General features: G+C 40.7%; 1 protein-coding gene across 5 annotated transcripts in view; it reads right to left on the bottom strand.

The window, feature by feature from the left end:
• Positions 1-222: 222 nt before the first annotated feature.
• The window catches only part of rims1b (regulating synaptic membrane exocytosis 1b), a 105069-nt gene continuing 91302 nt past the window's right edge, over positions 223-13989 (bottom strand). For all 5 annotated transcript variants that reach the window (XM_063010514.1, XM_063010517.1, XM_063010516.1 and 2 more), the window contains 5 exons: positions 8967-9114; positions 7603-7709; positions 7185-7286; positions 5824-5963; positions 223-1157 (listed from right to left, as the gene is read on the bottom strand). In XM_063010514.1, coding sequence (XP_062866584.1) covers positions 939-1157; positions 5824-5963; positions 7185-7286; positions 7603-7709; positions 8967-9114 — 716 coding nt within the window. In that variant the 3' untranslated portion in view covers positions 223-938. The remainder of the gene's footprint in view (positions 1158-5823; positions 5964-7184; positions 7287-7602; positions 7710-8966; positions 9115-13989) is intronic.

Raw genomic sequence — 13989 nt, 5'->3', positions numbered from 1 at the left:
ATTAAATTTCATTCATTATTAGCATTTTAAGCGACATATTCCTTTAAAAATCGCAATTACGCCTCTTTTGGTCCTTTGACTTCTTGAACGAGAAGTCTTTGGTTGATGGATTTTTAGACCTTAATGAAATCTGCAACTAAACAGCTACTATACAGTCACAGACTGTCTTACTGAGGATTAGAAAGTGAGTAAGCATAACATGATGCATCAAAATCTGTCGGAATGAAAAACGCAATATAAGCTGGCATCATGATTTTGGACCCATTTCTTTAAATCTGGTACATTTTCCTTTTCTGTAAATCATCACATTGCACAGACAACACAGACCTTGTATGGCAGAAGTATGAAAAGAAGCTTCATTAAGGAGAACAGATTCCATTACTATCGCTTGTGGTAAAGATCCTGTAAACCAGAGCGTTCAACTGATTCTGAACCATAGTTTGTGGCTCCTCTACGTTTAGGCACCAAGAAAGGCCCTGTGATGTTCCTAAGGAATGGCCGGCTTCTCTCGGGGTCATCGTTTTTAATTTCAATCTATGCTGAGAGGTCACCACAGAGACCCCACAATACCTTGGTCAGAGGTCGTTACTGTGTTAGGGTCGATACATTCTGTCGCCCTGGTAAACATACATTTCGATAAAATCACCCTGCTTTAGTTTGTTTCCCAAATCCCATGGTGTTTTACTGTAGCTCCACAGACACACTGCGAGCGAAACCATCAGACGGTTTTGTTACAAAGAAAAATGGCAGAATGTATAGGCCTTATTTCATATAGACACACAAAAGAGGAAAAACAATACAAACCCAACGTAATCGACAGGAGTGATTGTCAGATTTCATCAAAGCTTTGTCTTTTGTTCATCGCGTTTTTCTGTCTGCATTTGATTGTTGTCCTGTCTCAGCCTCTGTGTGTGAAGTGTGCTTTAAACGTTAGTGCACTAGGATCGAACCGCACCGGGTGCCGATGAACCTTCTAGAGATGACTGGGAAGCACGCCTAGTCAGTGAAGCCAGTGTGGGATCCACTAAAGAGGAGGGCGGGAAAAGTTTGTACCAGCCAATCACGTTGCTGGCCAGGTCCAGTTCCTCCAAAAGAATTTGTGCTACACCCATAAAGGATTTGTGATCCATTCGTCCATAGTCTCCCCAGACAATCACCTAAGAAAAAGGAAGATTATTTATAAAAGAATTAAAATCTAAGCCAGCATTCCACTGTGCAATTTTAGTGCTCTATCAGATAATAAGTAATTCTATGTAAGCTTACACTGTACACATACATATACAGTGGGGGAAATAAGTATTTGATCCCCTGCTGATTTTGTAAGTTTACCCCCTTACAAAGACTTGAACAGTCTATAATTTTTATGGAAGGTTTATTTTATCAACCAAAAATCCAGAAAAAAAACATTAAATAAAAGTTATAAATTAATTTGTATTTAATTAAGGGAAATAAGTATTTGATCCCCTACCAACCAGCAAGAATTCTGACCCCCACAGACCGGTTATGTGCCCATGAGGCACACAAATTAGTCCTGTCCCTGTATAAAAGACTCCTGTCACAGAATCAGTTTCTTCCGTTCAAATCACTCGACCGCCATGGGCAAGACCAAAGAGCTATCAAAGGACGTCAGGGACAAGATTGTAGACCTGCACAAGGCTGGAATGGGCTACAAGACCATCAGCAAGAAGCTTGGTGAGAAAGAGACCACTGTTGGTGCGATCATTCGAAAATGGAAGAAATACAAGATCACAGTCAATCACCCTCACTCTGGAGCTCCATGCAAGATCTCACCTGGTGGGGTAAGAATGATTCTGAGAAAGGTGAGGTCAGTCCAAAATTACACAGGAGGAGCTTGTCAATGATCTCAAGGGAGCTGGGAGCACAGTCACCAAGAAAACCATTAGTAACCATTCCCCCACTGTATATATACACAAGAGGGATCTTCAAAAAGTTTCCACACTTTTTTTTTACTCTATTTATTAAGAATTTCAAAAACAAATTACATGACGTTTCTACAGTCACCTTCCTTTGCAATGCATTGCCTTACCGTCGTACCAACTTTTTAATGCCATTCGCAAAAAAGGTTTTTGGTTGAGCGGGTAGCCACTGCTGCACAGCTGCTTTTACATCAGCATCACATGAAAATCTTTTTCCTCTTAAAGCTTCTTTGAGCGTCCATAAAGGTGAAAATCAGATGGCTAAATCCGGACTGTAAGCTCTCTCAGTCTCTCAGACACGACCAATTACTACTCCTCCCTCCCTCACCGTTTCCAACCAAAATATAAAAGTGTGGAAACTTTATAAAGATCCATCATCGTATTCCTGCCTTGCACCCAGTGTTTCGACTAGAACCAAAGACAAAGAGTTTCATACATGAGTTTGGTTCTTGTGCCATTCTCCTGTTGGTAAATTTTAGCTGAGCCCAGTAGCTGTGCTCACATTGTGAGATTTTTATCTAAAATTTTACCTATGCCTGAACTTTTTTCGTCGGCTGTCTTTGGTTGCAGCAGCACTAAATCGGCTGCAAGTGAGCATGTGACAGTTTGCATTTTAAGACTTGTGATCATTACTTCTGACCAAAGAGAATCAATTTTTTATGATGAGCTGTTTTTGCAGTGACATTCAGTGATTGTTTAAAGCCGATTTTAAAAGAATTGAATAGAATTTACTTTGTAAATGAAAACAATTAAATTGTATTACAGTATACAGTCTTATTTCACCTCATTTACATTTAGTTGTTTTATGCTGCTTACATCTGGACAGATTCTCTAATAATTATAGTCAAATGTGTCTGGACAGTGATGATTCAGCAGGCTCTGGGTGATTTATTATATAGTTATTGGTAAATTTAGTCTCCTCCAGCCTGCCACTGTGGCCTTCAGGAAGAAACTAAAATGACCCATAAATACTCAATTTGATTGTAAGTCAATCTGGATAAAAGAACGCCTTTCCAAATCAATACATGTAAAAATAATTGGTCAACTAAAACAACATCTACTTGCTCGTTTTGCTTTATGGCCAGCTTTGTGTGTCAATTGTTTGAATTTTTGGTTTGAAAAATAAAATTTAGCTTCCATCTCTGGTTAAATGTTCCAACACTGGCATTTATGGACCATGTGGGTAATGACATGTGACATGGTACAAATATACTGTTCGAAGTTGAGGTGTACCAGTCATTTATTTATTTATTTATTTCAAACCGAGGAGTTCAGAAATGGGTGCCAGTCATTTATTTTTATAATAAATAGAGCCTGACCCGTTAAATTTTTTTACATTTTTGTCGACCAAATTAAGACATGAACACACAGAGTTTTTATTAGTTTTAGTCCAACTACAATTACTGTAATTGCCTTTTAAAATACATTGAGACACTAGTCATAATTATGCTGTTTACCCCTGTGTTTTTATTTTAATATTCCTGGATCAAGATATATATATACAGTCGAATCCGGTTAATCGGACCACATCGGGACGTGATCGTTTTGGTCCTAATAACCGGCTGGTCCGATTACACGAACATGCCCTATGTTACAAGGAATGATAGTGGAATGATAGCTTTAATCGTGATTGACAGGAGGGAATTCCTTGCACGTGTTGCCGGACACTCTTGTTTACGCTTGACCTCATTTCGCCGAAAAGCGGAGATGCAGATGGATCCAATAACCACTCTGCTGGCTACTGGGTGCTTCGTTGTGGGAAAGAAAGTGGTGGGCGTGTTCACCTCCCGCTGGTTTTGCTCTAGTCAACACAACTTTTCGGATTTCCTGACCTTTGATAAAAGCATAAATTCTCCCGGGGAGCCCAGGAATCCTCCCATACCTCGCTGACCCGCTTTGCATCCGCTCTAAGTGGCGACTTGTGGCTTCTTTTTCTTATTCGCTCTCACGTTCTTTGGTCCGATTAAACGGAATTTTGGTCCAAATAAGCGAATAACATTACACCTACATAATAGGATTTGTTTCGGTACTTTAGGATTCGGTCCGAATAAGAGGCTGGTCCGATTAACCGGTGGTCCAATTAACCGGATTCGACTGTATATATATATATACACATACAGTGCCTTGCAAAAGTATTCAGCCCCCTTGAACCTTTCAACCTTTTGCCACATTTCAGGCTTCAAACATAACGGTATGAAATTGTAATTTTTTGTGAAGAATCAACAACAAGTGGGACACAATCGTGAAGTAGAACGAAATTTATTGGATATTTTAAACTTTTTTTAGAAATAAAAAACTAAAAAGTGGGGCGTGCAATATTATTCAGCCCCTTTACTTTCAGTGCAGCAAACTCACTCCAGAAGTTCAGTGAGGATCTCTGAATGATCCATTGTTGACCTAAATGACTGATGGTGATAAATAGAATCCACCTGTGTGTAATCAAGTCCCCGTATAAATGCACCTGCTCTGTGACAGTCTCAGAGTTCTGTTTAAAGCGCAGAGAGCATCATGAAGACCAAGGAACACACCAGGCAGGTCCGAGATACTGTTGTGGAGTAGTTTAAAGCCGGATTTGGATACAAAAAGATTTCCCAAGCTTTAAACATCTCAAGGAGCACTGTGCAAGCGATCATATTGAAATGGAAGGAGTATCAGACCACTGCAAATCTACCAAGACCCGGCCGTCCCTCTAAACTTTCAGCTCAAACAAGGAGAAGACTGATCAGGGATGCAGCCAAGAGGCCCATGATCACTCTGAATGAACTGCAGAGATCTACAGCTGAGGTGGGAGACTCTGTCCATAGGACACAATCAGTCGTACACTGCACAAATCTGGCCTTTATGGAAGAGTGGCAAGAAGAAAGCCATTTCTCAAAGATATCTATAAAAAGTCACCTGGGACACACACCAAACATGTGGAAGAAGGTGCTCTGGTCAGATGAAACCAAAATCGAACTTTTTGGCCACAATGCAAAACGTTATGTTTGGCGTAAAAGCAACACAGCTCATCACCCTGAACACACCATCCCCACTGTCAAACATGGTGGTGGCAGCATCATGGTTTGGGCCTGCTTTTCTTCAGCAGGGACAGGGAAGATGGTTAAAATTGATGGGAAGATGGATGGAGCCAAATACAGGACCATTCTGGAAGAAAACCTGTTGCAGTCTGCAAAAGACCTGAGACTGGGACGGAGATTTATCTTCCAACAAGACAATGATCCAAAACATAAAGCAAAATCTACAATGGAATGGTTCACAAATAAACGTATCCAGGTGTTAGAATGGCCAAGTCAAAGTCCAGACCTGAATCCCATCGAGAATCTGTGGAAAGAGCTGAAAACTGCTGTTCACAAACGCTCTCCATCCAACCTCACTGAGCTCGAACTGTTTTGCAAGGAAGAATGGGCAAAAATTTCTGTCTCTCGATGTGCAAAACTAATAGAGACATACCCCAAGCGACTTGCAGCTGTAATCGCAGCAAAAGGTGGCGCTACAAAGTATTAACGCAAGAGGGCTGAATAATATTGCACGCCCCACTTTTCAGTTTTTTATTTCTAAAAAAAGTTTAAAATATCCAATAAATTTCGTTCCACTTCACGATTGTGTCCCACTTGTTGTTGATTCTTCACAAAAAATTACAATTTCATATCGTTATGTTTGAAGCCTGAAATGTGGCAAAAGGTTGAAAAGTTCAAGGGGGCCGAATACTTTTGCAAGGCACTGTATATAACCCCAATACCTAATCCAGGATGTATGGAATGATCATTTGTAGACAGTTTGGCTACAGCATGATCAGTTAAAACAATTACGAAGCATGTGTCCTAGAATTTGCTGACCTTCAACTTTAAATGTCTTTCTAATACAGAAAGAAATAAAAATCACTCACTTGTAACACCTTCCCCTGTGGGCTTTCTTCAAACTGCAGGGTTTGCTGGTACAGCGGGTCAAGGGTTTTCCGTGCAATCTTTGTTTTCTTTTTAGCCACATATGCCCCGTTTTCCAGCAGGTAGACTTTAACATAAGGAGCTGGAAAAAAAAGAACAAATATATTTAATCCCCCTATATGGTCAAAATATGTGGACATCTGACCATGAGCTTGTAATCCATCCCATTCAAAAACCAAACCACGGGCATAAAGATGAAGTTTGGGATGTTTTACTGTTGTTGTACTGAAGCATTAAACATACTTTCCAGATGAAATGTTCTATGGTTTAAAAGAGCTCTTACTTTTTTCTCTGTGGCTGAAGTGGTGCCATGTCTCTTTCAAAAGCACTATAAGCACAAACCATTGAACAAACAAGCTCACTGGTAAATCAGTTTAGATGAAAGAATGTTTATGCTTGAGTACAAGCCGTAGCCTGAGGGCAAGCCGTAGCCTAGTGGTTAAGGCACAGGACTAGTAATCCAAAGTTCGCTGCTGTTGGGCCCTTGAGCAAGGCCCTTAACCCTCAATTTCTCAGATTGTAAACTATAACTGTACTGTTAGTCGCTTTGGATAAAGGCGTCTGCTAAATGCTGAAAATACAGTACAAGTGGTGGCTCATTGGTACACATTATAGACTTGTGATCAGAAGGTTGATGGTTCAAGCCCCAATGCTGGGCCCTTGAGCAAGTTCCTAAACCCACGATTGCTTACATTGTATTTGGTCACAATTGTTAGTCATAATTTAAAATGTAGAAATGATTAAAAAGATTTAAAATAGGAATGATTTTAACTGTATTTACATTTAAAAAAAAGTTAAATAATGACATAAATAACCTAAAAAAATTCAGGCACATAAAAATAGTACTCGGGTGGTGCAGTAATCTACAGTATTACGCTAGCCCACAGTCTGACCTGGATAAATCTGTTGATGAAAATACAAAATGTCAAAATAAATTACATTAACCTAAAGCAAAGTGGGGAAAGGATTTTATATGGCCCAACATTTTTTATCTTCTTTTTAATTACAATCACTTACACACATCTTTAATAAAATAATGGTGATTGAAGAGTTTGATTAATGCTCTGATATTGTTATACTTACAAATGAAAACACCTATATCACCTGTATTGTGTGTAAAGGTATATAAAAAATGTGCTCATTTTTTTAAATGTACTTCTAAGTTTGATTAATCACATTGCAATCAAGATTTAAGTACTGTTGGTTAAGTAAGTCACATGCATTTTATTCTTGGTTATATAAAGGTGGGAAAAAAAACTTTGTAAACACACCAATGGCTAACACAATATTTTCATTTACTGACCGGGGAGCGATTTAGACCCTGGTTTTTGAATGAGACCACGAGCACGGATGACCTCCACCTCCAGCTTCCCCTTCTTGTTCACCATGCCGATCTGGATATCTCCTGCACATCATGATGCATAAAGAGCACAATGAGGTCAGTAGTAATACAGTAAGTGTGAAAAGGAATGTGGTAAAACACTGCTTGCATGGTAGTAATATAGTAAACTTGAATAAGAATCCGGTAAAATACTGCTTGCATGTTATTTGCTTTTATTATCCATTATAACCATCTTTTAGTAAATTGGTTATGTATTATAAATACTTTCTAAACAATAGAAAACAGTTCTAAATCAGGCCTCTTGTTTCTAGTATCAGTAAATGTTAGCAGTAAGAGTTTGTAAAAAAAAAAGTTGGCTAGACAGATCAACTTAACTCACCGATAGCAGGAGTGGCCAGAGTTTGTCGGCCAACCAGCTGGGCCGGACCGAGTCCATCGAGGAAGTCACTGAACTGTGCTTCTACCCTCACAGCTGGAAAGATTGGACTGGGAAGACAAAAAAAAAAACAGGCAGATGGTTACTGGTACAAATGGTTACTGATCAACATAAGAGTGTTTTGCAGGTTCTCCTTCAAGCCTTTTTTTGTCTTTGAAAGGTTACATCTTTTCAGGTGCAACACATTATTTTAAACTTACTTTAAGTCAGCATCTTAAACCCTCTTTCATGTTTCTTTAACCATTCTGGTACTCTTTGTAGTGTTGCAAGGTGCATTATAATGCTGAAAAAGGCTAATGTCAACATCAAGCATAGATATATCCAGGTACGAATCTCAGTGATGTTGGGCTGTGCCACTCGTTCACTACTGTAACTTACCTTTTAGTTCAACTTTTTTTTCCTCCCCTTTTTCTCCCCCTTTAGCACATCCAATTGTTCAATTTGCATCGTGCTTCCTCTCTGTCTATGCCGAACCCCGCCCTGACCGAGGAGATCGAAGCTAACCCATATCCCCTCCGAAACATGGGCAGCAGCCGGATGCATTTTTGCCACCCACACATTGATGAGTGTTGTGCCACTTAGCGTTGCATGTGGACAGACACACCCTAAGGGCACTCTTCCTCATCTCTGTGCAGGCGCCTCTAATCAGCCGGCAGAGGTCGTAATCACATTCTGACAGAGAGAGACTCACATCCGGTTCTTTGCCAGCAACATTTTAGTGTTATAGAATTAACATAGGTATTTGGGTGGTGCAGCGGTCTATTACACTAGCCCACCACCACTGACATCTTAACGGATGGCCAAAGCCCTGCAATGGATTGGTGCCCTATCCAGCATATTCCTGCCCTACACCCAGTGTTTCCTTGGTGCAACTCAGACCAGGATTAAACAGTTGAGGAAAATGAAATGAAATTAATCAGAGTATTTAATGTAGTAATAAGGCAAAAAGGGCCTGTGTTTGATTCCCCACACAGTATCCAGGGTCCTTGTGTGTGGTCAGCATGTTCTCCCTGTGTCCACATGGGTTTTCTCTAGATGCTCCTCCATTAGGTCCAAAGACATACAGTCAGGCCAATTGGAGCTGCTAAAAGTGCAAGTGTGGGTGTGTCTGCCCTGTCATGGACTGGTGACCTGGTCCAGGGCGTTTCCTGCCATGAATCAAACCTAACGTGTCCCTGACCATAATAAAACGGCAGTAAAACAAACAATAAATCAATAAATGAATGTAGTAAGTCGGCAGACACTCAGAACTGTGAGATTTTACAGTGTATAATTAAATGAAAACAATTTTAAAAGTAGCGGCTCACCTTCCCTCAGAATTGTAGCTGGCCATGCTTCCATTATTGGACTCGCGGCTCGGCTGTCGACTCATGTTGCGTTGCAGCTCGACAGCTATGCCTGTCTCCTGGCTTCGCTGTATCGTCCCACTTCCCTTTGACTTTTTACTGGATGCCTCTGTAGAGGGACACACAGCACAATCCATGTACAGGTAATTAAAACTCAAGACATTTTTGATTCCTTAAACTATTATTCTAGTCAATGTTGCACTATGTTGTATTGCTATCTAGATGTACAGTCTATTCTAATTATTAATGATACAGCTACACCGATCAGCCATAACATTAAAACCACCTCCTTGTTTCTACACTCACTGTCCATTTTATCAGCTCTACTTACCATATAGAAGCATTTTGTAGTTCTACAATTACTGACTGTAGTCCATTTGTTTCTCTGCATGCTTTGTTAGCATCCTTTCATGCTGTTCTTTAATGGTCAGGACCCCCACAGGACCACTACAGAGCAGGTATTATTTAGGTGGTGGATCATTCTCAGCACTGCAGTGACACTGACATGGTGGTGTGTTAGTGTGTGTTGTGCTGGTATGTGTGGATTAGACACAGCAGTGCTGCTGGAGTTTTTAAACACTGTGTCCACTCACTGTCCACTCTATTAGACACTCCTACCTAGTTGGTCCACCTTGTAGATGTAAAGTCAGAAACGATTGCTCATCTACCGATGCTGTTTGAGTTGGTCATCTTTGAGACCTTCATAAGTGGTCACAGGACGCTGCCCACGGGGCGCTGTCGGTTGGATGTTTTTTAGGTTGGTGGACTATTCTCAGTTTAGCAGTGACAGTGAGGTGTTTAAAAACTCCATCAGCGCTGCTGTTTCTTATCCACTCATACCAGCACAACACACACTAACACACCACCACCATGTCAGTGTCACTGCAGTGCTGAGAATGATCCACCACCTAAATAATACCTGCTCTGTGGTGGTCCTGACCATTGACAAATGAAAGCATGAAAGGGGGCTAACAAAGCATGCAGAGAAACAGATGGACTACAGTCAGTAATTGTAGAACTACAAAGTGCTCCTATATGGTAAGTGGAGCTGATAAAATGGACAGTGAGTGTAGAAACAAGGAGGTGGGTTTAATGCTTTGTAAGCTAGCTGTGGGATGTTCTACCTCATAACCTTTTTTCAGGAAAAACTGTTTTAAGCTCCAGTTAGTACGCTATGTCACGTACGTTACTCTTCTCATTGTAAAGTTAGCCACCAGTGCTAAGCTAACTGCCCTCTGCTTTCCATATCACAAAAATAAACTCAAAAAAATAAACTAAATCTCCCCAATCTCTGTGCTGAAAAATGCTGGAGTGTTGCTCCAGGCTTGAAAGGTCTCTTATGTGTGTTTTATGTCTGCTTCAAAGAATTCGAGCAATTACAAAGAGGCCAGAGATAGCCTCTTCATCCCTGCTCCTTCATGAAAAGCCTTTATATTATAGTAAATAATTCAGATTCACATTGAATCTAAACTGTTGTATGGGCTTTTATCAAAGGGAGGTTTGGGGCGGGTTTGTTTGAAGTAGAGCTTTTATGCCATTGTGGGACATTGAGAGAGAGTATCAGGATAAATGGTAAACATTTAAGGTTGGCTGCAAAACACACCATTAGACATAACAGCCAAGTTCACGCTACACAACTTTCCAAGTTGTTCAGATCACTGCACAGTTCACACTGCACAACTGGATGTCTTGCAATCGGGAGTCTTTTAAGTTGTTGTGTGTTTCACACTACACGACTGATCGGCGATAGGGGAATACACACTACACGATCTATCACCGGGAGGAATCACAGGCGAGTCTGTCTGGTCTCCCAAACTACGTTTTGTCATGAAAACACACGCGAGAAGTGACGAGGGGTTTAATGATACCATGTCCAAAAATGCACGTCAACAATAAGAGATCGATCAAAGTTGTTTGTGCGCTGATGTGCAGCGTAAAAGCAAGTAGGGAAAAAAATGAATCCAAGTGGATTTGGCAACGCGACCAGCAGGGATTGGCTGTTCTGTAGTGAGTTGGAGGTAAATAAATATTTTTTGTAATGCAGCGTTGGTATTACGGTTTGGCGTGGACGATAAGATCACGAAATACTGTAAAGCTTGTGTGTGCCGATGTATTCTGATAGAAACTATATTAATCCCATGTCCTACGTTTCTACACTCCTTCCCCGGGTTTCCCCTCACCCCCTATCCTATTGAAGGTTGTCTTCTCATTGGCTGTAGTTTGACAAAGCACTCGCTGCCACTCGCAACGACTTTCACACTGCACGATTTTGAGTCTGCGACTGGTCCAGATATTTAACAAGCTAGATATTTTTCTTCGGTCGGTGAGCTGAACAGTTAAACAGTTCACACATAGCGATTGAGAGCCAAGTTTTGATCCCTGAGTAACTCCGAGTTGCTTACGAGCTGCCACATCTAGCGGCGACCAGTCGGCGAGCAAAAATCAGGGCACAAATCGTGTAGTGTGAACTAGGCATTGGCAAGCTCAAAAGAAATTCTACTCATTGCTTGAATAATTCTGTACAAAAATGATTATAAATAAGTCATGTTTTTTTTTTTCAGAGACAATAAGGCTTGGCACATGTGTCTGGATCTGTTTTATGTTAAATGAAGAATCATGAAATTATGAAGACTTATGAAACATGGCAACTATGTTATTTCTTTACTAGGGAAAACTTAGACATGCCCCCATGTCCAGTTTTAAACCCTTGCAACTCAACCAACCTAAATGCTGCCACATCACCACACTGCTGTGTTACTTCAAATGATGCTCATTTACAAAGCCAAAAATGGACCAGCTCCAAACTACCTTGGAGAACTCATCATGTCCCGCTCTGTACCGCGCAACCTCCGAGATACTAGTCTCGCTCATCTTGATCCTGGACCCAGAACTCGAGGAAGACAAGCATCAAGGCTCTTTTCTGTAATAGCACCCAAGTGGTGAAACAAACTTCCCCAGTCTCTCACTGTCTTCAAAAGACGATTAAAAAACCCACCTCTTTACTAAGCACTTAAGCTGAGAACTAACATGTACTTACTAAAGCTCTTATTTATTTCTTAAAAAAAACCTTTGTTCTAACAGTTTCAGCAGATTTGTGTTCTTGGACTGTTGTCTACTTAAACTAGAGTAGGGAAATGTGTACTGTGGAAGCACTTCTGTAAGTTGCACTGGATAAATGGCAAAAATGTAAATATAAATATAACTGTAAATGAGCTAAATAATAAGGAGAAGTGTCAACATACATTGCCATATGCTATAAATAATTGGACTTTGGTTTTATTCTAATTAGATTAGACAAACCTTGATTGATTCTAAATATAACTTTGTCAATACAGCAGCAGTAACATAGAACATTATACACATCACAACGTAAATATCTCCTTGAAGGAATGTGGTCGGATTAAATTCTGCCAAATGGGTAAAGTAAAGACTATAAGCGTGAATCAGAGATTAAGTTGAAGACATTACGTTACACAAAGATCACTGTTACAGTGTATCACAAAAGTGAGTACACCCCTCACATTTCTGCAGATATTGAAGTATATCTTTTCATGGGACAACACTGACAAAATGACACTTTGACACAATGAAAAGTAGTCTGTGTGCAGCTTATATAACAGTGTAAATTTATTCTTCCCTCAAAATAACTCAATATACAGCCATTAATGTCTAAACCACCGGCAACAAAAGTGAGTACACCCCATTGTGAAAGTTCCTGAAGTGTCAATATTTTGTGTGGCCACCATTATTTCCCAGAACTGCCTTAACTCTCCTGGGCATGGAGTTTACCAGAGCTTCACAGGTTGCCACTGGAATGCTTTTCCACTCCTCCATGACGACATCACGGAGCTGGCGGATATTCGGGACTTTGCACTCCTCCACCTTCCGCTTGAGGATGCCCCAAAGATGTTCCATTGGGTTTAGGTCTGGAGACATCCTTGGCCAGTCCATCACCTTTACCCTCAGCCTCTTCAATAAAGCAGTGGTCGTCTTAGAGGTGTGTTTGGGGTCATTATCATGCTGGAACACTGCCCTGCGACCCAGTTTCCGGAGGGAGGGGATCATGCTCTGCTTCAGTATTTCACAGTACATATTGGAGTTCATGTGTCCCTCAATGAAATGTAACTCCCCAACACCTGCTGCACTCATGCAGCCCCAGACCATGGCATTCCCACCACCATGCTTGACTGTAGACATGACACACTTATCTTTGTACTCCTCACCTGATTGCCGCCACACATGCTTGAGACCGTCTGAACCAAACAAATTAATCTTGGTCTCATCAGACCATAGGACATGGTTCCAGTAATCCATGTCCTTTGTTGACATGTCTTCAGCAAACTGTTTGCAGGCTTTCTTGTGTAGAGACTTCAGAAGAGGCTTCCTTCATTTCTGCAAGAATTGACTACTGTAATTCTCTGTATATTGGGATTAGTCAGTCTCTGTTGCGGCGCTTGCAGGTAGTCCAGAATGCAGCAGCAAGGTTACTGACTAATACCAAGAAAAGAAACCATATTACACCCGTCCTTGCCTCACTACATTGGCTGCCTGTTCAGCACAGGATTCATTTTAAAGTGCTTTTATTTGTTTTTAAAGCGCTTAATGGTCAAGCCCCGGCTTATCTCAGTGGTATGCTTTCTCCCGCAACCGCACAGCGATCTTTAAGATCAGCCACTCAGAATTTGTTGACTGTTCCTAGGGCTCGTTTGAAGCTAAAAGGTGATCGTGCATTTGCAGTTTATGCTCCGAGGCTATGGAACACTCTACCTCCTAATATTCGACAAGCACCTTCGGCCGCTGTTTTTAAATCACTCCTAAAAACATACCTTTATAAGCTGGCATTTGAACAGTGAGGAGCTGTGTTAATTTTAATTGTTTAGTCTATTTTTATCTGTTTTATTTTGTCTCTTACTCTGTATTTTTATTTGGTTCTTACTTTTTTAATATAATGTTGTGTTATGTATGCTTATTCGATGTACAGCAC

This window comes from Trichomycterus rosablanca, chromosome 15 (genome assembly GCF_030014385.1).
Source record: "Trichomycterus rosablanca isolate fTriRos1 chromosome 15, fTriRos1.hap1, whole genome shotgun sequence".
Classification (NCBI taxonomy): domain Eukaryota; kingdom Metazoa; phylum Chordata; class Actinopteri; order Siluriformes; family Trichomycteridae; genus Trichomycterus; species Trichomycterus rosablanca.
This window is presented reverse-complemented; position numbering and strand designations above follow the sequence as displayed.